Genomic DNA, 26295 nt, shown 5'->3' with positions numbered 1-26295 from the left:
AGAAAAAGGCTAGACCTGCAGCATTTGATGTATTACAAAATTGGAAGAAAGAAGCTATGCAGCAACTTAAAAGTAGGGAAAAACATGCGCACCATCATATGTCCAATGCTGAAAAAGCGTTGTTGTACGATCAAAATAAACACTCTGAGTCAGTTAGAAATATGGATAGGGCTTTTTCACTTGGTATTCAGAAAATGTATCTGCCTAAAGACTTTCATGTATCTAATGAACTAATTGACAAACTTCTAAATAAACAAAGGCCTGGTGCCACTGCGCCACCTCCATATGTACCTATTCCTGCTGTTTTACCTCTTCCTGCTGTCGTTCCACCTCCCGTAGTAATTCCTGCTCCTCCTATCGTTCCTCCTAATGTCCCTCTTCCTCCGGCTGTTGTTCCCCCTCCTATCGTTGCTCCTCCACCTGCTCCTCTGCCTTTGCCTACTGTTACGGGTTTGGTAGATTTGTCTTCTGCACCAGTGATAGCACCTTTGTTACCGAATGTACAAGATTTGTCTACTCTTTCTCTTCCGAGTGGTTCTGTCCTGCTTGCAGTTGATAAGGGAGCGGAATCAAATATTATAACTTGTAATACTGTGTCTAAAGAGAGAAAGCACAATTTGATTGCATGGGCCAGACAGTGCATGGAGAAGGGTGAACAAGCTGATGTTTTTGCCACACTCTCTAATCTAGACAGTTTTCCTGAGAAAAATGTTTTTATTGAAGGGTTGGGAATTAATGTATGTGTAATGTGGAACAGATTAGATGACATAGATCTCCCACAAGGGTTGAGGGATCTGAATGTTTTGGCATATTCAAGAGATACTGCGGAGAAAGTACATGAGCATGTCAAAAGGATTTTTGAGTATAGAAGGGAGTTGGAAAGGTTACAGAATGAAGAAATTGATGGTGATAGTTTGGGCGTTATGTTTGTACAGAAACGGTTCCTTCCTTGTTGTAAGTCAAGAAATGAGGAAACGCGAATTTGCACAAAGGATGCGATTAGGTGGATTTCAGACATTTCGAAATCTCCTGTAGAAGTATATGACACGTATAGTCAGTATACACCAGAAATGCAGAGGAAAGTGATACAGGTAATGGTAGAATACCTGCAGGATGAATGCATAAAAAGAAAGATTTGTTGTGCCGCAGAATTATTGAATATCTATAAGGGAGCTTTTTCGTCTAACACTCCTTCAGCTGCTTTAGCACTCGATTTTGCTCTGTTGCTCAGTAAGCGTTCAGAGTTTCCTATCTCTCAGTTGTCTATGAGAGAGGTTCCTCCGACATTTGTCCCAAAAGTTGAGGTTCCAGCGAATGTTGCAACAGGTACTGCTGCTCATGAAATTCCTGCACATTATGTGCCACAGTTTGTTCATGTCCCGTTCTCAAGACAGGAAGTGAACACCATTGAACAATCCATTCCCGATATTCGAAAGAATCCGACAGGGTTCTATAAAGAGATAGAATCTGTCTTGCAGTCATCAGTATTTACTCTGAGCGATATTGATTTTTTATTTCCTGTGCTCCGATGTTATGTAGTTTCACCAATAAAGATCAACACAGTGCATAAGATTTACTTAGGTTTAATGATGAGGAAGTTCTCCACAGCCAACCTCACACACAGGTATCTTCTTCTCGTGTGATTCACGAACTTGTTTAAGAATCACCCGAGAAGGGCATTCTCAATAGAACTATATACAAGGCAATAACGTTCCACATTATAACATCTCCCCCTCCGCATTGTTTATGAAGAATGTGATTGTAGGAACTATGTACAACATATAAAAGCAACACATAAGTTCTCACTGTGAGTAAAGACTTAATAAAAGGATAAATGCTGTGGTTCCTTGAAGGGTTTGAAGATGGCACAGCATACATGTAAAGATGTTTTTGTAAGTATAATTAATCTAATAATAAATAAAATCCTTCTTAAAATTATGTACAACTCTTCTGGGTCTCATGGAAGATGCATTGTCTCTGCAAAACTCTCCAGGTGCTCACCGATCAGTAGATTCCCCCACTGAATCAACATCGTTTGCAGAAGTAGCATTTCCATTAATTTCACTTGGCACATTGTATCCATCCTTCCATGTTACTTGTGGAGAGCACTGACTGGTACTGTACTTAAATTGGTCCTTTTCCCTTGCTAATATGACATCATTACACGATCGCTTGTTACCATCTTCCAAAACCACTGACTTCTTTGAACATTTGACCACTCTCTGTGGGGAACGAAATTTGAACTCTCCTTTAAGAACTCTCCTGTTTCCTTTACTCTGATCCAGTCCCCACTTTCAATATTACTTTCCTTTACATGCTCTGTCTGTCATAATATTTTTTATATTCTTCTTGTTTCCTCTTTACCTTTTTTACAACCTCTTCCATATCAATATTCTTACTTCTCTTTAAGGTCATCCATGCAGGTCTGAGCCTATTGGTTGCAATTCTCCCTCTCATCAGGGTAAAGGATTCCACTTCCGTCACTGAATGCGGAGTGACCTTGTATGTATTGAGCGCCTCTTTGAGTGTTTCTTTCCACGGCAGACTATTGACAATGGCCAATTGGATAACAACCTTTATAAAAAACAATTCATTCTCTCCACCAGGCCGTTACCCATTGGGTGATATAAAGCTGTGGTGCTGTGTTTGATGGCTCGTTCTTTCAGAAAACATTGAATTTCCTGCCACATAAATTGGGCACCATTGTCTGATATTAATTCCTGTGGTTCACCTTCCCTGCTGAATATCTCCTCCAAAAATGTCTTTACTTTCATAGCAGAAACAGATTCTTCAATAATTCCACACTCCACCCATTTGGATGTATAGTCGACCAATACAATGAAATAAATCTTTTGTGGTTCCAATATCTCATATGGGCCATCAATATCGATAGCCAATTTTGTCCAAACTGAATCTTGTATAGGTATTGGTTGTAGCAGTGTGATCCTGGTAATCTTTCCTTTATCGCTCACTGCACACGCAGAATATTCCTTAACAATTGCTTCCAAATCACCCCACATATTGGGCCACCAGTACGCCTCTCTCACCTTTCTCTTCGTTAGACTTCTCCCTACATGTCCTTCATGCGCAATTTCCATAATCCGCTCTCTCAATGTTACAGGTGGGACAATGCGATCTCCTCTGTAAATGCATACCTCATCACATGAGATTTCATCTTTTATCTTCTCCCAAGATCCAATGTCTCCAGTTATATCTTTCCAACCACTCTCCAACGCTCTCCTCAACTGTCCTTGTTCCGCATCTTGCTTTGTAGCTTCGATCCACTCCTCCTTACCAAAACTGGGATGCACTTGTGCAATGATGCAATCAGTATTCTGATCCTCCATCGTTTCATCATTACTAGTTGGGTCTTCTTCCTCACAGACGCATGGCAGGCGGGAGAAGGAATCTGCTACAATATTCGTTCTTCCCGGGGTATATTTTATGATTACATTATGTTCCATGATAATCAAGATCCACCTTCTAATGCGCGGGGATGTCAAATGCGGGTTCTTCGGATTCAAAACATGTATAACTGGTTTGTGATCCGTCTTGAGTTCAATGGGAATTCCCCAAATAAGCCCTTTGAAATGCTCTAAAATCCATTTGACTGCTAGGACCTCCTTTTCGATAGTTGAATAGTTCCTTTCCGCTCCTTTTAAAGTCCTAGAAGCGAAGGCAATTGGCAATACATGTCCGTTTTGTACTTGTTCTAAAACACCTCCCAACCCCATGTTGCTGGCATCCATGGATATCATAGTTTTAGCACTGCAATCAAACATCTTAAGGGCAGGAGCTTTATTGATTAACATTTTGATTGTTTCTAGTTCTTTCTTGCATCCCTCAGACCACTCAAACTTTGTACCTTTATTCATTAGACCTCTCATCTGACTTGTTCTATCAGCATAATGGTTTACAAATTTGGAATAATATTCTATGAGGCCCAGCAAACTCTGAAGTTGGTCTTTGTTGGTGGGATCAGGGAGTTTGAGAATGGTGTTCACAGGGTCTCTTTCGGCTTTATTCCCTCTGCATTGATGCAATGTCCTAGGTATGTCACCTCTTTTCTCTTTATTTTACACTTTTCTATCTTAAGAGTAAGACCTTTTTGCTGTATAACTTGCAACACTCCCAGTAGCTTGGCGTCATGATCCTCTTCAGACATGGCAGACACCAATATGTCATCCTGAAAATAATGTACACCTTGTAGACCACTGAAAAGGTGTTGCATCAGTTTCTGAAAGATGGCGGCTACCGATGCTAGGCCAAAAGGCATTCTTCTATATCTAAATGCACCCAAAGGCGTTATAAATGATGTAAGGTGCCTGGATTCTTCCTCCAAAATCACCTGATGGTATGCGGAGGACAAGTCCAACGTAGTGAAAAATTTTGCAGGTTCCATGGTAGTGAGCATTTCTCCAATATTGTGTAGTGGATGGCAATCTACCTAAATGTTGTTATTAAGATCTCTCAGGTCAACGCACATCCTGACCGACCCTTCCAGCTTCCTTACGATCACAATTGGAGAAAGCCATTCAGAGCTCTCTATTGGTTCAATGATGTCCTGTGAACACAAATTTCTAACTCCTTTTGTAGTGCCTCACGGGTGCCAATGGGAATGTTCCTTACTTTGTGCACCGCTGGTTTTGCTCCTCTCTTGAGGATTATGCGATGTTTGAAACCTTTAAGGACACCAATATTATCATTAAAAACTTTGGGAACGCTTTTGGCTAAGTTCATGGCAGAATAACAGCTATTGTCCATCACACTCAAAATGGGTATGTTCTCACCAGGTTGTATCTTGATTTTCAACGATGCTTGTTCCCACCAACCAACTATAGAAAATCCATTTTGGGCTACATATAACTTGCAATAGGTTTTTCTCCCTTCAAAGTCCAGATGTACCCAGGTATAGCCCACAATATTAATTGGCGTCTTACCATAGCCAGTCACTTTGACTCTAGTCGTATGCAAATCATCTATCTTCTTCAACACATTAAGATACATCTCCATTTCTACCATAGTATATGGAGATCCGGTGTCAACCATGACTTGCAGAGTAATACCATTGATAGCCATAGGCACCCACGGGCCAACAGTGCATTCCATTGATGCAAGAGTCAATATTTGTACCTCCTCTTCAAATCCACTTGTGATTGCCACCAGATCATTTGAACCACTAGCCTCTTCAAGGGCCTTTATGCTAGCTAAAGCACCCCTTCCAAACTGTGTGTTATTTCTTGTTACAGTATATCTTAGATTAAATCTGCCTCTTCCTCTGGCATTGCGGCAGACCTTGCCAAAGAGGCCTAGTTGTCCACATTTGTAACACTCTGCCATTGACGCTGGACAATCTTTTTCTGGATTTGCATGTCTATGCCATCCATATTTATATCATCTGTTTTGCAATTTTTGAAATGTTTCTCTGTTTTGTCTGGGGTTCATACCAAAATCTAATTTAACTAATCCTTTTACCATGGCAACCAAAGCCTCTTCATCTCTGATAAACCCTCCATCACTCTCATCCTGAACCGACTTAATGTCAACATATTCTGGCTTACTTTGAACTTTCCCCCAGCTCAATCGATCTGGCTATTTCAAGTGCCTGTTCTAACGTTGGATTTTTTGCTTGCCATAGCCATTGCTGGATCCGGGAATCAGCCACATGTAGAACAAGTTGGTCCCTTAAATACTCATCTGCCACGCCTGTGAAATCACATGTAGATATGAGACCTCTCAGTGCTGCAATATAGGTGTCTACCATTTCATTCTTGTTTTATCTTCCGGAGAAGAATCTATATCGTTCAAGAACAATGTTTGTTTTGTTTCCAAAATGTTTGCTCAGCTTCGATAATGCAGTCTCATATTTCCTGGTACTACTAGCGGAATCTCCAGATCCTTCCTCTGTATCATTGGGATCAGGTAAAGTTTTAAATATCCTTAGTGCTTCTGCCCCCACACAAGTGAGCAATGTAGCCTCTTTCAGATCGTCATTGTACTTAGCCCCTCTAATTGCTCTCAAGTAGACTTGGGAGTTGTCTAACCATTGTTCCAACGGACAAATAGGATTACCTGGTTGTGCCAATAATTCTATTGGGGCTACGATGTTCTGCATGATGAAGTTTGTCGTTGTTCCACAAGTGCAGCTGCACAACAATACATTCCCAAAAGAAAGCAATGTCTATATATCTCTCTTTTTTGTTGTTGTTGTTGTTGTAGGCAATACAATCCACAAGAGAAAGTGCTTTCCACTGACCAACAAAGTTCTTGTTATGCTGTCATTGCATTTAAGTACATGTTGCCATAATGTCCTTAGTTGTTTTAACTGTTTTGAAAATGTGTCTTTTCTTTGTTTTCTTAGGGGGATCTGATATGATTCAATATCACTGTGAGCAAAATACTGTGCTTTGTGTGTTTACTACAAGCGGTGTATTCCTTGTAACATTGTAGTTAAATACGAGCGTTAGCAGCTATATTATAAACAAATCATGCCAAGCAGTTGTACTCGCAACGTGCCGGCATGCATGCTTCTAATGTATCCGTACTTTCTTTGTTGTTGTCTCCACAATACGCCCTATCTGTAAAGTTACCGTTTACACATAACTATGGCAACCACAGCCCTTCAAAAATGATGGCACGTAATGCACGCAACGTAGGTGCCTTACTCTAACGTATTTCAGTGGCACTTCCTATGCTATGACGAGGTAGTGTGCTTGCGTACCGGTTGCATTGTTTGGATGTCTCTTTCGGTTGGCTTACCAGCTCACGCACCGCGTATATGATGCAACGTTTCTTTATCCATACGAGGTGAACTATTTGCAATTTATTTCAATAAAAGTCACTGCTTCTTCAATCGGTCAGTCCCTTTACTTTTCAGTAAATGGGACTTCCTCCACAGACAGCTCCTCGTCGCCAATTGTTATGTAGTTTCACCAATAAAGATCAACACAGTGCATACGATTTTCTTAGGTTTAATGATGAGGAAGTTCCCCACAGCCAACCTCACACACAGGTATCTTCTTCTCGTGTGATTCACAAACTTGTTCCAGAATCACCCGAGAAGAATATTCTCAATAGAACTATATACAAGGCAATAACGTTCCACATTATAACATCCTACCTATTGATTTGTGGAAAAAGATTAGGACTGTAGACAATGTACCTGGGTTAGGGGATGCATGGGATAATATAGTTAGACTGGATAGAGAAAGGGCAGCTGGTGAGAGACCGCCACGGTTAATACTGGCTTTGCCTGATAGAATAGTCACAAAACTAAAAGCCATAATTCCTGAAAGAAGAATTTTTTGGGACAAACTTACTGCTTGGGCCTCATTACAAGTACACTGGTCCGGACTTAATGCTGCCGGCATAACCATACTAGCACCGTTTCCACGACCGCCAAATTATGACCTGCGGATCCGGAAATAGCACCACCATAAACCGCCACAGCGGAGTGTAAGCACCCGTAAACTTCGCCTGCACGGAAACCCCTCCATTACCAGCAATACTAAACACAGCAAGCATCACAAGTAGCACGGACATGGAAACACTGCCACATAAATGGCGCTAAAACCGTGACCACCACCGCAAACATGACGTTAAACAGTGAGTGGTGACCTGAAGCAGGGCCGTGGTGCACCAAATCAGCCCAGCTGGACTCAGCAGGCCACTGTGAGCCTACAAAAGGGCCACACCCAGGCCAACTCAAAACAGAACCACACAGGCAGCAGTTCTAGTAGCATTGGGACTGGGCCTACTCAACCAACAGGCAGCACTGCACATGATGGCAGAGGAGGAGGCGGAGGCGTAGGAGGCGCAGGCGGCAACCAGCTAACCCTGTACCCATGGCAAACACCATTGTCCAGCCGGCACCCCCCCCCAGGCAGTCTGCAATACCACGCATCAGGGCCTCACCCTGGAACCTTACCCCAGGACAGATCCACACATTATACCGGCTGGACCGTCCAACAATCCTGTATATCACCACCATGATAGAGGACAACATCAGCAGCCACATAGACACCCCCACCGCCATCCCCCCCTGAAGGTTGTGTACTGCATTTTCTTGGCACCGGTACCTATCAACACACAGTTGGTGAGCTGCATAGCCTATCACAACCCTGTTTCTCTAAAATCCTGGTACAGGTACTGGTACTGGATGCCCTGTTGCACCATGTGTCTGAACAGATTGCCCTACCCCGTACCCTTCACCAGGTCATTGCCACCAAGTTGGCCTTCCATGCCATTGCAGGCATGCCAAATTGCATAGGTGCAGTCGACTGCACCCACATAGAGCTGACAGTACCATGTGCAATCGAGATGGTGATCCGCAATAGGAAACAGTACCACTCACTTAATGTACAGATGGTATGTGATGCCACACAAGTGATAACATATTGCTGAGCACGTTTCCCGGGCTCAACACATGACTCAATGGTACTGCGGAATTCCACATTGCCACAGTACATGGAACGCTATGCTGGACAAAGCACATGGCTATTGGGTGAGTACAGCTGCCAATGCACCGGCCCTGTGGAAGGGGGGTGTGTGTGTGTCCAGGGCAATGAGCAATGTGAGTGGGCTGCTGTGACTGCACATGCATCACCCCTCCACCCATTAACTGAATAGACAGCACAACCCAAACATCACAAAGCAACACATGACGGGTTGCCACAGTGTGCCCGTACACACCCTGCCACATGACACACACAGCCTATACTGCTGCTGGCACATACACCTGGAGCCAATGCATACCCCCACCCACAATATGCAGCACTGCCCTCCCAATGCACATGATGCCTGCACATGAGACATCCTGCATCGACTACATCATCACAGTCGACTGATTGACTCTGCCATGTGTGCACATCACTGCACAATGCCATACTTGCCAGCCAATGTCACCCGCAAGGGAGAGTACACATGTACACCAATGCGTTGGTCAATATCCAGTTGCCAACGTCCACTACAATGACCAAAGAATGGAAATCACCCACCGATCCGACCACTGCATACCACATTTGCATGAATGAACAATGACACAAGATTGCACTGCATCTGATGAAGACATGATACAAAAAACACTGACATGTCCCCCACATCTACATCCCATGCAGGTGATGCTGGATATGCACTCACGCCATGGCTGATGACGCTGGTACGGAGGCCAAGGAACAGGCATGAAGAGGCGTACAACAGGGCACACATCCGCACACGTGGCATGATTGAGAGGACATTTGGACTACTGAAGGCTCGGTTCCGCTGTTTGAGCAGATGTGGCGGATCACTGCTGTACAGCCCAGTGAAGACGGGTAAAATTACACTCGTTTGTGCCATGCTGCACAATCTGTGCCATCGCAAGAACATTCCGATGCCCCAGACGCAGATGATGAAGATGGGGATGGAGATGGAGACGGGGATGGTGATGCGGATGGGATGGCTCAACCTCCTCCTGGGGGTCCACTAGATGGACAACGAGCACTGGATGCACTGATTCACATTTACTTTTGAGAGCGTGCCCATTCACAGCATTGCATGGATATGGCGATGTCAGTAAATAAATTGTTGTACTGCAAATGAAATGATGGATGTGCACTCATGAATGTGTTTTTTCAAATGATGATATATTCATGACATTAGAACAGGGATGGAGGGGCAATGGTTAGGGAAGCTGTACACCCGTGCCCACCCACCACTCAAACATACCTACCCCCAACCAGGCCCCAATACACAAACCCCCTAATGGACCTCCCCCACCACCCAAACGTACCCACCCCCACCCAGGCCCCAATACACAAACTCCCTAATGGACCTCCACCACCACCCAAACGTACCCACCCCCAACTAGGCCCCAATAAACAAACCCCCTAATGGACCCCCCCCACCACCCAAACGTACCCACCCCCTTAAACCCTTCTAGTCCCCATGTGCCCTGCAGTGCCTGACACACATGCCATCATTTCTGTGTGCGCTTCGGCGCTTGTGCATCCTTGCCCGAGGGCCCTGTTAGCCGACTCGAGTGCCTGCGTGGACTGGCAGAGGTGCAGCTGGATGTGGTAGTAGTAGTGGATGGCACTGAAGCTGGGATTGGTGGCAAATGTGCAAGATATGCCTGTTGGCCAATCAACATGGACTCAACAATCCTCGAAGTGTTGTCATTGCCCTCCCGCACATGGCGTGCCAGGGTCACTATTGTGCTGGCGAAGTGTCCAATGGACCTTGAGAGGCGACGTACAGATATGCTGTAGCACTCCCTCTGCAGTCTGGATTCCTCAAGCTGCCTTTCCACCAGCTGGGTGAGGGTAGCCTGCTGCTCCTCCATCCGCTGCATGCGGGAATTGAGGGGGTAGGTGACCTCATCGGACTGTGGAGTGATGTGGGGCTGAACTCCAGCTCATGTAACGATGCCAAGTCATCCAGGGTGGGCACCTCCCCCTGTGGCCCTGTATCAGACTGCAGTGCTGGGGCACTGTTGTCACTACATGTTGCCTCCTCTGCAGTGCAGATGCTTTCTGTGGTGGGTTGTATAGGTATGATGGGTGCCCGTAGCACCTGTGTTGCATCAGGCAGCGTGGAGATGGCAGAGATGTTGGTGATGGTGCCGGCTCATGTGTAGCAGATGCTACTGGGGGCAGAGATGCAGAACTGCTGGCAGCATCCTCCTGGACAGGGGTGCTGGCTTGCACACGTGCAGGAGCTGATTGCCTGGGCTGTTGTGTGGTATCACTGTCACTTGATATGGCTCTGGGGACACAGAGGGCATGCAATTAGTTGTGTGGTGGTGCTTGATGGGTGCATCACATGCATCAGACAGGTTGATCAGTTAACAGTAGCATTTACATGCATATGCTTGTCGACAGACATGTATTGTAGTGATGTGGATCATCATCTGGATCATGATTGTGTCCTTTGGGCCACTCATGCACTGGCTGGTGGGGGTTTTTAATGGGTCCTTTGGGCCATTCATGCACTGGCTGGGGGGTTGTTAATGGGTCCTTTGGGCCACTCGTGCACTGGCTGGGGCGGTTGCTAATGGGTCCTTTGGGCCACTCCTGGCCTCAACATGTACTCATATGGCATTCATATTTGCGCACTTACCAGCATCTGCAGGTGGGCTCACTCCTGCCTCAGCATCCCCGATCCCATGGATGCCCTCAAGGTGGAGGACACTGCTGCAGCGCTCCTCCCATGTTTGCAGCCTCAATGGGGAAGGGGGCCCTCCACCTGTCCCACTGCTGCGTTGGCGGTGTGTAGAGATCAGGTTCCGCACCCTCAGCCTGAGGTCGTCCCACCTCTTGTGGTAGTCCTTGACGCTCCTCGCAGTCACACCCACAGCGGTGCACTTGCATGCTGCTTCTGCCCTCACTTCCTTCCTGCGCTGATGTGTAGCACGATGTTGATCAGCACTAAACAGCATCTCAGCATGCTGCACTATATGTTCGACCAAAACAATTAGCTCCGCCTCACTAAAGCGCTGTTTGCGTTGCCTCTGGGCTGGAATCCTGGCAGACATGCTGGTGGTCCTTTTTGGCTTTTCACTGTGTGGAATCTGCTTGTGCTGACTTTGGATGGCAATGGATTGTGCTTTATATGATGGCCGCCTCTCTGTTTCCAGTTTTGGCGATCATGGTATTTCTGCTTCCGTGGCGACGGACACAGATTTTACGCTACTTGTGGCGCCGCTATGTCCATTTCCGTGGGTGTTTCCGTGGCGATGGTTACACCGTTTCCGCGTCTGTTAGGTGCGCACGACCGACTGCACGTAATCGGCCGGTCTTTCCGCAACCTTGCGGACGCAGAGACTTTATCACCGCCACTGCAGAATCACCACATTCCGGACCGGAAAAGTTGTAATGAGGCCCTTGTGTCCAAGGGAATTCTGAGGGTGCTACCGAATTCTTTAATCGGTTCGAACAAGAGTTTTCAGATTTCAGTGGACAAGATTTGAGCACACAGTCATCTGGGAAACGACTTTTTGTGGACAAATTTGTGTGTGGATTGTTGCCTGACATCCAATCGCAAATTATGTCTTCTGAGAGCACTTGGCAAGCAAAGTCTCAGTCTGAAGTATTGCATATGGCTCAGTACTATGAGAACCGAGTCAATAATGAGAAAGAAAGAATTGAAAAAAGAAAGGGTGACCTGAAAACTAAAGTTCTATTGCAGTAAATTGTTAGAGGCTCTAGAGGGGGTACTTCACAATTTAGGGGACAGTATGCTCCACAGGGAAATGTGCCGTTGGGTCCTGTAAACGTGAACCAGTGTGCTTATTGCAGACAAGAGGGTCATTGGCGAGCACAATGCCCGATCCTCCAGCAGAGGTCGAATAACGCATTCGGTAACATGTGTAGACGATCCAGAGGCCGCCCTGGGGCGGGGGGTCCTAGTAGAGGTCAGTTTTCTCAAAATGTGCAACCTTTTTCGCAGGATAATCAGTCTCTGAGTGTGGATAATAGAAACATTTTTGATCATCCTTCTACTGCATATCTCTCTGAAGAACTTCCTTTTGATGACATTCTGTTTTGCTAGGATTGCCTGAAGCAGGGTTTGGAACCAATGCCTATTTCCGTTAATCAGAAAGGTCCCTACGTTGAGATGATAGTGGGAAATAGGAAACATATATTCCTGATAGATACAGGAGAACAGAAGTGTTCCATTGACCATTCACGGGTTCCAAATATTCCACTGTCAGGTCAAACCAATGTTTCTGTAGGGTTTTCTGGCACACCAGTAGTTTGTCCGGTTTCTTCGCCGGTACCGATTACATTGGGTCCATTCACGGACCACTGTGCATTTCTTTTGACTACAAACTGTGGGGAGAATTTGTTGGGGTTGAATCTGTTGAAGGAATTAAATGCGGTAATTCATTGTTCTTCGGATGGAGTGCGTTTGACGATTTCACCACAGCAACTTTCTGTCTCTCAGTTCTTGACTAGACCTTTGCCGCCGGAATTTTGTGATGTTCCGGAGTGTTTGTGGGCAATTGATGACAACGATGTCGGTGTTCTACAAATTGAGCCTGTTAGGATCATTTTGAAACATGGAGTAAAGTTGCCACGTATTCCTCAGCATAAGCTTTCGGTCAATGGTGAGCAAGCTTTGAAATGCATAGTCTCCGATTTTGTACATCGTGGGGTAATTGAGGACATGGAAGGCAGTTTGTGCAGTAGTCAGATTTTGCCTGTGTACAAGAAAGGCGACAATGCAATTCCTTTTCGTTTTATCATTGATCTACGTGCCATCAATAAGATTGTTGCTCCACAATTTCCTATTGTGTCTGATGTGACGACAATACTAACCATGATTCCGGCTTCTGCTACTCACTTTAGTGTTGTAGATCTTAAGAATACTTTCTTTAGCATTCCTATACACAAGGATAGCAGATATCTGTTTGCGTTCACCTTAGGGGGACGTTTGTTTACATTTACCCGTGCGCCGCACGATTAAACCAATGTTGGCTTTAGCAAAGAAGGGCATTTCTTTGCCATTGTCGTGGAACTTGGAACACCAGCAAGCGTTTGATCTGCTCAAGACTGCACTGTGTTCTGCACCAGTTTTGGGCACACCAAATTATGAAAAGGCCTTCGTGCTTTATGTGCATGAACGTGATGGATGTGCTTTGGCTGTATTAACGCAGGAACATGGAGGGAAGAATAGGCAGTGCGGCTACTTTTCTTCCACCCTTGAATCTGTTGCATGCGCTTTGCCAAGATGTTTGAGAGCTGTCGCTGCTGCTGCTGCATCAGTAAAACAGAGCGAGGGTATGGTCCTAGGCCATGCTTTAACCGTGATGGTACCTCACTCTGTAGATGTTCTATTAAACAGAACACAAACGCAACACCTCACCTCTGCACGATTAACGGGATACGAATTGATCTTGTTTGCTCCGCACATTAAAATTCAGAGGTGTCGCGTATTGAATCCGGCTGAGCTTTTACCTTTCCCGCAAGGTACTGCTTGCAGTGACGAAGATGTCACATGACTGCCTCTACACCACAGAGCAAGAGACTAAAGGCAGAATCGATTTGAAAGATACTCCTTTGAGCAAACCACAAGGGGAGCTGTTCTGTCATGGCTCCTATTTCAAACTTCTGGATTGGTACAACCATGTCTGCTTATGTAATCACCACATTGAGCACGATTGCGGAGACCAAAATAATCACGCATAACTCTGCGCAGGCCTCAGATATTATAGCATTGACTCGAGCTTATGAACTTTCCAAAGGGCGTACAGTAAGTATATACCCTGATAGTCAGTATGCTTTTGGGGTGGTTCACAACTTCAGTAGACTTTGGGCAGAACAAGGTTTCTTGACCTCACATGGAACTAAGATCCAATATGGCTCCTTAATAGTACGGTTACTCTCAGCGCTTGCACTCCCCACTCAGTTAGCAATCATGAAATGCGCAGCGCATCAGAAAATCATAGATGAAGTGGGAAAAGGGAACGCTTTCGCTGACCAGATAGCCAAACAAACTGCCACTGATCTCTATTCAGAAATGTACACTTCAAGGGAAGCCACCAATGTTTGTACTATGGATGAGGGTATCGAATCTGTAAAGAATATTCAAGCTGATGACACATTAGAAGAATCTAAACAATGGGCTGAGGGTTTGGCAAGATTGGATGATGATGGGTGTTGGGTGTACAAGTTAGAAGGAAAATGGTTGCTGCCAGATACGTACATTACAATGATGGTCGCAATGGCTCATGACCCCACCCACATTTGTGCAAGGAAGGTTTCCAAAATGTTTCAAAATATCTGGGTGAATGATAAAATCTCAAAATTAGATGAACGTTTTGTTCAGTGTTATTTGATCTGTCTACAGCATAATATGGGAAAGTGCACATCGACTCCAAGAGCTAGCTTTGGTCCACCTTGTGTCCCCTCTGAGGTTATACACTTTGATTTCATTGAAATGTAATACATACAATAAGTATGTATTAGTTGTTATCTGCGCCTTTAGTAAATGGGTTGAAGCCTTTCCTGTTAAAGATGCCACAACAAAGACAATGGCGAAAACCATGCTTAAGGAATGTTTTCCTAGGTTTGGTTTGCCGCGGGTCATCTGGTCGGACAATTGTCCACATTTTATCGCTGCTGTAATTCTGCAGATATGCGTGGGATTACAGATCGATAAACGGTTCCATTCGGCTAGACATGCTCAACGTGCTGGTTTGGTAGAAAGACACAACGGGATCATAAAGAACAAACTCACTAAGACGTGTGGCGGCACCAAACTAAAATGGTCGGACGCCTTACCGATCGTGTTATCATCAATGAGAACAACCCCACAGACTAGGCTTTCCCCTTTTGAGGTGGTTATGGGTAGGCCATCTAACATTTGGAACCTACCTAAGCCGAAATCTTTACGGGACATTGAACATGTACTTCTTTCCGATTACTGTGACCGGTTAACTAAAAATCTGTATTTGATTTATCAACAGGTGCGAGAAGCCCTCCCAGTAAAATATGAGTGTCCAGGTCACAGCATACGGCCTGGTAGCTGGGTGCTGATCAAATAATTCGAAAGAGCATCCTGTCTCACACCGCGTTGGAGGGGCCCTCATCAGGTCCTCTTGGCCACGCAGACAGTCGTACGAGTGAGCGGATGAAAGCATTGCATTCACGCGTCGCATGTCAAGAGGATTCCCTTCCCTTTGCCACACGATACAGAAGACACAGAAATTCCTACCTGCACTGCTCCCAGCGATCACGCAGCATTGAGCAGCATCGAGAGTGCTTCGGAGACTCTCCTTGAGCCCGTGGGGCCTGGGGAGACAACCGCTTTATCTCCACACTCTCCTACAGATCCTTTTTCACCATTGTCAGGGTCTGTCACAAATCCACCACTTCCATCAGGAAGCACCGACACGTTGTTCGCAGATCACGCAGTACAAGGAGTCACAAAGTACGATCTGCGTCCATGGAGCTAGACTTACTGCACTGTTCGGCTGTGCCACCAGGAAAAATCATTGAAGGGCTTGTCTTTTGGCCCCGTTCTTTTTGCACGTAAGGAATTCTGTTGGCTGGGGTTAGGGAAGGACTAAGAAAATGCGCAATCAGGAGATCGCCAGCAAATAAACTGTGGAGTGTTTTCGTTTGAAGAAACAATGCCTGCAATCGCTCCTGTTTGTACGGAACAAATAAGTGACTGTGTGCCCGATCGTAACAATGAACAATCAAATGCGTGGTCTCCGAAAACGTATTGTTGTCTTGTGATTATGTTAACCGGCTTCACAATAGTAATTGCCTTAGGATTTTGTTATCTGGAAGAAGTACATCCGCTTGAAATTCTTTTGCCCACTGAAAATGTACCTACTGCTTCTACACCTTTCGTGCATCTGCACACTCTATGCCCTAGAGACTCTCAGCACAGACAGAGTTACCATAATAATACTTTATTACTCATTATGAATGCAACACATGCCATTTTTAACAGGTCTAATTGTTTGGTCTGCTCGCATTTACCGCAACACAGAGATAAGGGGTTGGGCTGGTATATTTATCCTTTACCTCTGACTACTGCATGCTATGTTTCTTTAAGGGCACTATTCTTTGGCTGATGGAACGATAGCATCTCGGGGAACTTTGATGGAACGAGTTTGAATGATTTTGAGAAACGAGTTCTAACACCCCTGGGATGCTCACTCTTTGCAAATAGGAGCAAGCTTAATGTTTGCTTCTATTAGGCCTTCTGATAGACTGTCCCGTCCTTTTCAATCTTTGATCTCTTTCAAGATGGCTCCTATAGGCAATAGGGATGCCACGCCACCTTCCCACACTGTTAACCACAGCCCCGATTCAGTTTCTTTCTGCATACAGAGGAATGGTACTCAGTCAATGGGTGATTTCAAGGGCTGCACCAATGTTGCGAACTTGACCAGTGAGGACAGACCTTTGTATATAGGCGAACCTGCCTACTTTGTTTGCGGTAATGAAGCTTTCCCATGGCTACCAAGGGATTGGCAGGGAACCTGTTATTTAGGAATTCTGTTACCCGAGGTATTCATAGCAAGTACCATAGAAATCTCTAAGGCTCGTCCAAGGCGGGACGAGAATGCGAGAATGGTGATACTTCATCACAAGTTCTGGGTGACGTCGCTTAATCTTTTGTACCTTTTTGGGGCAAATATTGAACTCTGAAGATATCAGAAGACTAGCGAGAGTACGGTAGAGGACCATCAACCGGACCACTGACATACTCTATAACATGACTTTAGAACAGAAAGCGATAAGGTTAGTGGCACTTCAGAACCGGATGGCATTAGACGTCATCCTGGCTGAGCGTGGTGGAGTATGTAAGTTAGTGGGGTCCGCTTGTTGCGTTTTCATGCCAGGTTCCTCTCCAACCATCTTTAAGGCAATACAAAATCTGCACGTCCTTAGTTCAGAAGTGCATGTTCCCGAGGGAAACTGGGATCTTAGTGCTTCGTTCTGGGACTTCTTACGATCTTGGGGATGGAAGCTACTTTCAGTCTTGCTGATTATTTTGGGTATTCTGTTGTTTTTCTGTTGCTGTATACAGTGTCTTCCTGGCATATGCTCCGTGTTAGGCGGATGTTATGCACAGCCGATGGGTACATTAGGAAAAAAGGTACGCGCCCCAGAGAAAATGACAAACGAATTTGTGCTGAAGGAAATTTCTGTTTCTGACCTTATGGCGATCGATATCTCTGATAATTGTGATTCAGGGTGTATGGACATTGAGACGTGGTATTACTCGTAAAGTGACTAAAGTAGTTTAGCGCTTGGCTTAGGCCAAAAGGAAGGTTTGTTAAACAGGAAATCATATTGTGCCTCCTTTCTAATATATATTGGCCTAAGCCCAGTCGCTCTGCGAAGAAAACCGCGTTGCAAAGTTCCCATTTTAGATCGACTTTGCTGCCATTTTGGGATCATCCGCCATTTTGATTTCTGTTCAAATGTAACTCTGTGTTCTAAAATGGTGGACTGTGTTTCCAACTTGTAACCGAGCCTTCCCGACCCTTGCACCTAGTTAATGTTTAGACTGTCCACGGGCTGAATGTTTAGACTGGGTAAAGAGACCTTGTCCCATACCTGACTTGTGGTTTTAGGATTGTCTGCACCAATAAGCCTCATCCACGAACATACATCGAAAACAATGTAAAGCAAATGTCGAACATGGATACTGGCTGAACTGCATTGTGAAGGTAAATGTGCTAAGGCTTACTGCTAAATCCGGGAATAAACTGTTGCCATTGTAACTTGTTTGAATGTAAACCAAAGATAATCCGTGTGCATATTGTTGTATAAGCCATAAGCGAACTCTGCACGAACTCTAGACCATGGATTATTAACTTGCAGAGGGGCTGGACATTGTTACTGAAATTGTATAAATGTACGAATGTCCAGATTTCCAGTACCTCTCACTTCTCACACTGAAGGGCTGGTATTCGCTGTGATGTACTGAGGGCCAGATAGCTATCTGATTTTGTTCTTTGTAAACTGCGCAGTATTAAAGATCTGTGAATCTTTATAAGCCCGTGTTTGGTGTATTTCCTTTTGTGGTACTCAGCCTCAATATTTCCTCTTGCTTTTACACAGGGACCCACTAGTTTCAGGTAGACTCCCCGGCTTTCTCCAGCGTCTCCGGTCGAGTTCATGCTTCTGCAGCGTGCTGCTGTCACCCGCTTTCCAGTGTGGAGGCTGTAGAGGTTCTTCCGGGCTCCCTCACGGCTCCGTAATTGTACTTCTGCTTTCTTTCAGGATCCAAAATGGAGAATGTCAGCTTCTCGACTCGCCAAGCGCTGAGGACCTTCTTCGCGGCTCCCAGCATCTTCACAGCACTGCAGTCTCTGCTTCGGCATCTCTCTCGTGGCAGCCTCTTCTGCTCTGCCACGCCGATACATACTATTTGTGAGCACTTGAACAGGAGCCAACATCTTCTCCTTCCCTGCCTCTCTGAACAGTGGACGTGTTAGGATTAAATGTCCCACACACAGGTGCTTTAGAAAAAACAACTAGACGGCCCAGTGTGGTTCAAGTTCTTGGTACATGGATCAATTCCTGCATCTCCCTCATCTCAGCACTTGTAGAATTCTGGAGGTTGAAGTTCCTAGAGGTTGTTAAGCACATGATATTGGAATAGTTCTGTTTACTGGTTTTATAATAAAGAACCTTAGAAGAAAAAGGTGTTATGTTTGGGTAGTTTGAGTTAGTATAATGATTGTGTGTTTGGCCATAAAAACAAGAAGACATCGGTTCACTTCTCCCATCAGTATCTGACAGTATGCCATGAGGTTCTGGGGCATCAGAGGGTATTCCTCTCGGAAAAGGTTTTTGAGTGTAAGGGGGATGGGAAAGAGAAGATACCGCATCTCGTCCAGTAAAGCCATGACATCTCCCTGGCACCTAAGTGTTTGTCCTCTCCCTACAGCTGATGGTGTTTTCCCTAATTTGATGGCCGACTGCCTCCTTAGGGGCCACCTAGTCTTTCCTGACCTAGCCCGCTTAGTGTTCTAGGGGAGTAATTAGGGATGGAGCCTTCTTTCACCCAGTGTCATTCTCTCGTCTTTCAAACAGTCTTACCTGATCCTTTACTACACTCGCTTTAAAATGTTCTCGCCCTGCCATACTACTGTGCCCCTGATCTCTCACACTGCCTTTCCACCTCCACCCTTTGATCTTACTTCTCTTCTTACTCCTGCTTTTAATATCAATCTTATCTCCAGCTATCACACCACTGCTACCTCTGCTGTCATACTTTCCTCCCTCCTTCTCCTATGAGACCACCTTGCTCCTGTTACTCCCTCTCCTTCTTTACCACTGCTTCTATCCCCCTACTCCCTCTCCCTAATACCACCTCTCTACTACCACTACTATCTCTCACTACTGCTGCTCTCTCTCTATTGTGACTACCACTCATTAACACCTACAACTGTCCACCACTATCACAGAGGCATTGCTAGGGGAAGCAATGGGGGCTTTAGCCCCTGGTCTTTTGGTTGTAGCCCCGGATAGAATCTCAGTAGCTACAACCAAAAGGCTAACTAGCCCCCAGTCCCGACAGTTCCGACATTAGCATATCCACGGGTCTTTTCTACTCCCACAACTACTTCCAACTCCACTAGCAATCTGATGTTACTACTCTATCTTTACAACTCTCAGCTCTCACGCACAGACCCGATCTCTCTCAAATAGCTTCCACACACTGTTCGCTCTCTCCTCCTCTCGTCTCTCAGACGCCTTTCACCACCTCCTGTCCTCACCCAACTAACCCACACTAAACCATTCACACACACTCAATTACCCCCCACCCCCAGGATTGGCCCCTTACCTTCTTCAATAGCATACCTTCCTGGAGGAGTGTGGTGGGGAGAGCTTTCCAAAGACTTCATAGAGGTTGGTGAGCCCCCCTTCCCGCTTTTTGTTGTATTCCTGACCTGGAGCTGATAATGGCTCCCAGGAGTTAGTTGTTCCTTCAGGCCTCCATGGAGGCAGAATATGCAAACAAACATTGAGAGCATTTTTGTTCTTTGCTTTCAGAGATATATCGATTCAAAATGGAATACAGCTCTGTTGGGCCTTGTGCTTTTCATGACAAGACCCTGGTATTTGCCTTTACATTGTACTTCCAATTCTGTTCCTCCCTCACAATATTGATCCATTACTGAGCATAAACATCTTAGGATTCAAAATATTGTTTTGACTATCAGGCATTGATTACACCATATACCTCGTAAAAACGTGTATAACATGACAGCCCAATTGTAGTTTGCCTTAATATGTAAGGCACATAATTAATTCTATGATATATGTAATACGGCTTACTATTTACTTGGTTGCGATGTGGGAAATAGGTGCTCAAAATTCGAAACTGTACGTACAAGCTGGGCAGTGCAGGTTAAATGCGGCAGTGTTACCATATAACGTCACATTACCGTACCGCCCAACTAGCTATGAGCTGGAGGTAAATCTGCCAACTTTCCACCTAGTTACCACGGCGGAATTAGCGACGGAGGAATTCCAGCAGAAATGCTCCATTAAGTCCTATGGGCTAAAAAAAAGGGGGATTGAAACCCCCGCTGCCACTTACAATCGGGCGGTAATACCGCTGGACAAAGTGGCGGTAACGGTTGGTGGCACCTGGGTGGATTTACCGGCCAGATACCACCAAACTCGTGATGAGCCCCATGTCCCTAATGTGCATTTATGCATACTCACCTTCTGGTTCATCACCCTTAGCTTGTCATCTTGCGTTTTTGCATTTCCCGTGTAAAGTATGTTGCCTTGTTGATGTCTCTTGTTACATACAATTTGATTTAATGGCGAGAAAATAACATAGTAAATCACATGCTTGTCTTTTCCATGTGTATTAATGCTGTGCAGTGCATGTCGGTGAAGTTTTTCATGCATTTAAAATTGTCCCAGGTGGAAAATAAAATCAGGAGGAAAGATAAATTCTTTGAAGGTACACCTGTCACAGAGACATATGTTTGTTTCAGGAACCCGACGTGGCATGTCTGGGGTGCCAGCAGCAGGAACAGGCAGCGCGCAGGTAAGAGAGGAACTCCCTTCCACATGTTGGATGCCAGTATAGTTTTATATCACCAGTACACCACGTGTCAAGACCCGGCAGGGGCGTAGTCAGAATTCCACTACAGGGTGGGCTTACTCATTACACACGTGGGTCGTGTATGACAAGCGTTGTGATAAAATAAGGGGGATATATGCATTGATTTAGTGTGTTTTCATGTGCATGCTCCATTGGACCAGGTGGGAGTTTGCATTGTAAATATCACATACTCCTGTTACTGATCTAAATGTTACTCCTGTGTAAGGATGAACGGCACACAAGTATTTCCCCATAACTGGAAAATATGCACGATGATCCCACAAAGATCTCTGGATGCCTACATATGTTAATATAACTTCATGGGACAAATCCTCTAAATTGGACTCCCTTCCTTGGCATTCTTCCTCTTTTTTTGCACAGTTCTCTCTTGCTTGGGTGCTAGGCTTGCACTATTTAAATCGCATACATACAAAAATACCCACATACATACAGAGATAAAGCTCTGTCTTCTGCTGCACAATAGTAACCTGCATGCAGAATAACAGCTGGTGGTGAACATTCTAAAGCTAGTAATGCAGACAAACCCCTGACCACTTTTCCGGCTCATAGCAAGGCCGAACCTGAGATCCAGCAGAATGAGTTGTACGACTTTCAAAAATTAGAAACACCCAATAGAGCTTGAGTGAGTCACACTCTTACAGCCATGCAACCTGTTCTGCATCGTGTAAATAACACTTACAATTAAATAATAAAGTTTATGTTTTTCTGCAATGAATAAACACATATGCCCAGCTTCAGCTGCCAGGAACAGCTCGGAAAATAAATCGTGCAGGTTGGGCAATGAGGGCCTGCCTTGTCCCTTATGCCACACTCTGTCAAAGCCACTGAGTCCTGTGCTTTCACCCATCAAACACATGTATTTACAAGTTGTAGTCTTGATTAAAAGCAGTGGTCCAGGGATGGATATTGGTTTCGAAACCATAAATCAGCCCCACACCACCAGTACACCAGAAGGGATCCAAACAGATTGGAACACAAGTAAATTATAAACCTCCTTGTCCAATTTTGGTAACATGGACAGAATGGCAGGCTTATCTCCACAAGGTTGAGGATCGTTGGTTGATTGCAACACAGTGAAAAAACAATTATTAATGATAAAAGGGACTGTCCACTCGAGGTTGTATAAAAATATCTACTTCATTATTATTATTCCAACAGACACACAAAATACAACCCACCCTGTAAAGGAACACTGAGGACAGACAGTTTCACAAAGTAAAGGGATGCACTCTGATTACTGACAGGAGGGTAATTGGTAAAGCAATCAGTCTTTACTGTTCAAGGTTATTTGGTTTCAGAAACAAGGGAGTAGGGGTTTGTAATGTCACTAGGGACCTTCAGAGAAGGACCTAGAGGGACAGAACCACAATGTACCTGGTGCTTGAGCTGTTCTTGATGCTCGACAGCGCAGAGTCTGTTCTAGGACACTTTGCAGCTCCTGCAACACAGTTCAAGATGGGAGACAGCTGCGGCTATCAGGCAGCCTTGAAGTTTGTGGTGAGAACAGACTTCTGTCTCCCTCAAATCACATATTTCATCTCTCTAAAAGGGAGTTTGCCTACTGTAAACAGTTGTCCCAGACATGACATTCACTGCCCTTCATACAGAGGAGTGGGAGCTAGCTTCAAGGTGACACATTGCATATGAAAGAGGTGTTTGTTTTCCTGCCCATTGTTAAGTTCTGTAACCAGGCCTATTTGCAGGCCTGCTTCAATTAGCTCTCATCAGTATGCGCCGCCACCACAAAGAACTTAGACAATAGAACAGGGCGGATCCATGGAGCCTTTGATATTCAGTTAGACTGGCTAATGGATGAGAAAGGTGTTGCCCTTCTCCTCTGGATGTTTTCGTGCACCCCTCACTGTCACCGTCAAATAAATGTGACTGGGAGGACTGCTTCTGAAGGCTGTGTCCCCCAGAGTACACTGGACTATGTGCTTGTTGTGCAAAGAGCATTCGAAAATGTGTGCGGATTAGTCCCACACATTTTCGGCGGTTGATCTCCCATCGTTCCATTTCCTAAAAAATAATTTTCAAAAAGTCCAAGCAAGCGCACACTCCCTGTGTGGATGGTTGAATCCTGCACAGAAGCCCCATCTAATCATTTTAAACACACGTCCTACTGTTTTTATGCCCGGCCAAAACCATTCAGCATTGCTTCTCAAACACAAACTCTCCTCATCTTGGTCACTGACTTTCCTTTGTGTTTACTCACCCCACCGCCCAGGCAACCGCGCCTCCTTGTTGGCTCCTTTATGGATGCCATCTCTGGTATCATCCTGTCCCACCAACCTGCCGGACCATTATGGGGGACTCAGCATCCACACTTTTATATGCATGCAATACACACCAAAGAAACGTAGCACATGAACGAAAAGACGAACGGGTATGGGAATAGGAAGTGAGCGGTGTTAAATTAGTAGGATTGATACCATGAACTGTGGTCATGTAGTATCCAGCTGCTCCGGTGTATATGAAAGAGAAGGGGGAGTTTATGGCTACTGGGGCAGAGAGAAAATCAAAGTGGCTTTGCGGTTGTCTTGATGATTGTAGATTGGAAGTACCCTGAGCTCTGTCTGCAAGTCTTTTGAAAGGTGCCATGTGATGAGAGCATAGAAGCATTTGCATTCAGAGGAAGGTCTTGAGTGTACGTGGTGCTTGGATGCATTGCTGGAAAGGTAACACATAAGTTTATGGTACAGCAGAAGTTTACTGTAGGGTTGTAGAAATCCATTTTTTATTTTTTTTTATTTTTTATATCTGTTGAGATGGTTATCCCTGCACCTCAAAGTGAACGAATATTATTTGCCATGTGTGATCCACTTAGTTGATATTCATATAATGTGTTTGAGTGCAGAGGTTAACCGTATTAGTGGAGGGCCAGCATCCATCCGGTGTGGCACCGGTGACATCATGGAAATGGTGTCCTTTGGCAATGTCTCTTCTTGTGCTGTTAAAATGATAGGTCCTACAGTACGCTTGAGTGGGCTGGTATCTCTGGCAGTGGACAGTGGGAAGAGGCTACTTCGGGATGAGGGTTTCCTCAATAGGTCAACCTCCCAGGGTCCTCCATCACCTCCTAAAGCATTGTTCTTCTCCATTGACTTCAACTGGAGCATCACACCCATTTTCTGATGCTATTCCTTTTGTTTTGGCCCAACCTGTTTATTTAATGCGCCGGCATGCTGCTGTCTGGAGGTGAGGGGGACGAGTAACCACCACAGTCAATTATGGATTTGCACTAGTTAAGATGATAACCATATTGCATGTTATTTTGTGCTAAGAATCCATTGTTTGCATATTTCGCTTGCTCATGTTTTGCATAATAACTTGCACCATTTCTCTAACTTTGGCACACAGGGTGACCTCGTCTACGCACAGCTCGAGTTTGACCCCAAGAATCTCAAGAGGAAGAAGAGGCACCAGAAAGGGACAAGTAGCAGGAACATGTGACTAGACATCTGCATAGTTTTAGTACTCACAATTCCTCCTGCAAGAAGAGTAAAATGACAGAAAAGTAACAAAAATTACGTTGTATCTAGTCTAAGGTTTTCCCATAACTACAGTCATAGAGTGGTTGTGTCTGGGCATTTTTTTGTGTTTCGTTCCAAAGCAGTGTAAACAGGGGGCAGAGAAAGGTGTATAAAGCAAGCTACATCAGTACAACTACTGGGCAGGGTTGTCCAACTGCAGTCCTCGAGGGCTGGAATCCTGACGGGCTCTCAGGATATCCCTCATTGATAGTCATGAGAGAAAATGTGCATACATTTTGAATCATTGTATGCAAATTTGTGTAACAAATTTTAATGAGGGGTGTCCTAAAATAAATGACATGTTTCCAACCCTCATGGCCTGGAGTTGGACAGCCCTGTTATAGAGGCAGATACATCTTTACCCTCATGCCTAAACAAAATAAGGCAAACACACAAGAAATGTGTGTGCTTCAAACATCGATTTTTAAATACAATTTGTAATAATCTGCCAGACAGCTTGTTTTAGCCTTAGTGTGTATGATGACAGATTTCTGTGTTGAGCTTACGTTCTATTGCATATTCTTTTGTAAACATTGCTCCTCCCTCTAAATAAACAAATAAGTGGTCTCTTCACCATCATATTCTTTAAGGAGCTTCTTTAAGGGGATGCATGATCAGTATTGGGACAGGAACAGGTTCCTTCCATTAAATCACACATGGGGGATTGTTTACATTGGGTGGGCTTCAGGCTGGGTTTTCAACTAGGGAATTCACTGCTCATTGGGGGAGGGGGATGTCAATATAGGCTTCGTGAATGGCATGGCTGTTCATCTGCTCAACGAAAGACACTTGTTTCTATGTTATTGTAACATTTATATATCCACAGACATTGCTATGTTTCTTCTATGGGATAAATAAATAAGTAAATCAAGAAATACATGTGCATGTAGCATAATGGGATTGGGGAATAATCTTGAGAGGGACAATATCCTTGGAGCATCTCCTTTATTGTTTTTGTCCTTAATCCTACTGTAGTCATTGTTATTTTCCACATGATGTATTAATGTGTTGCTGCACTGTAATGTTGCATCGCTCTGGATGAGGCATTAATCGCTAACAGGATGGGCTGATCCTGATGGCAAAGGCCTGCCGTCCAAGTTAAGGGCCTGAGCGAAGTGAGAGTCCTGTAACACAGACAGTGGTGCCAATACTGTCATTGTTG

General features: G+C 44.9%; 1 protein-coding gene across 1 annotated transcript in view; it reads left to right on the top strand.

Moving 5' to 3' along the window:
- Positions 1 to 25709, top strand: part of LOC138565244 (uncharacterized) — a 101836-nt gene extending 76127 nt beyond the window's left edge. Inside the window, exons 5-6 of the mRNA XM_069642969.1 lie at positions 21470 to 21522; positions 24961 to 25709. Coding sequence (XP_069499070.1) covers positions 21470 to 21522; positions 24961 to 25053 — 146 coding nt within the window. The 3' untranslated portion in view covers positions 25054 to 25709. The remainder of the gene's footprint in view (positions 1 to 21469; positions 21523 to 24960) is intronic.
- The last annotated feature ends 586 nt before the right edge of the window (positions 25710 to 26295 follow it).

Source organism: Ambystoma mexicanum, chromosome 1p, assembly GCF_040938575.1.
Source record: "Ambystoma mexicanum isolate Mex_15411 chromosome 1p, UKY_AmexF1_1, whole genome shotgun sequence".
Classification (NCBI taxonomy): Eukaryota; Metazoa; Chordata; class Amphibia; order Caudata; family Ambystomatidae; genus Ambystoma; species Ambystoma mexicanum.
The sequence above is the reverse complement of the archived record's forward strand: the minus strand, read 5'-3'. Positions and strand labels throughout refer to the sequence as shown.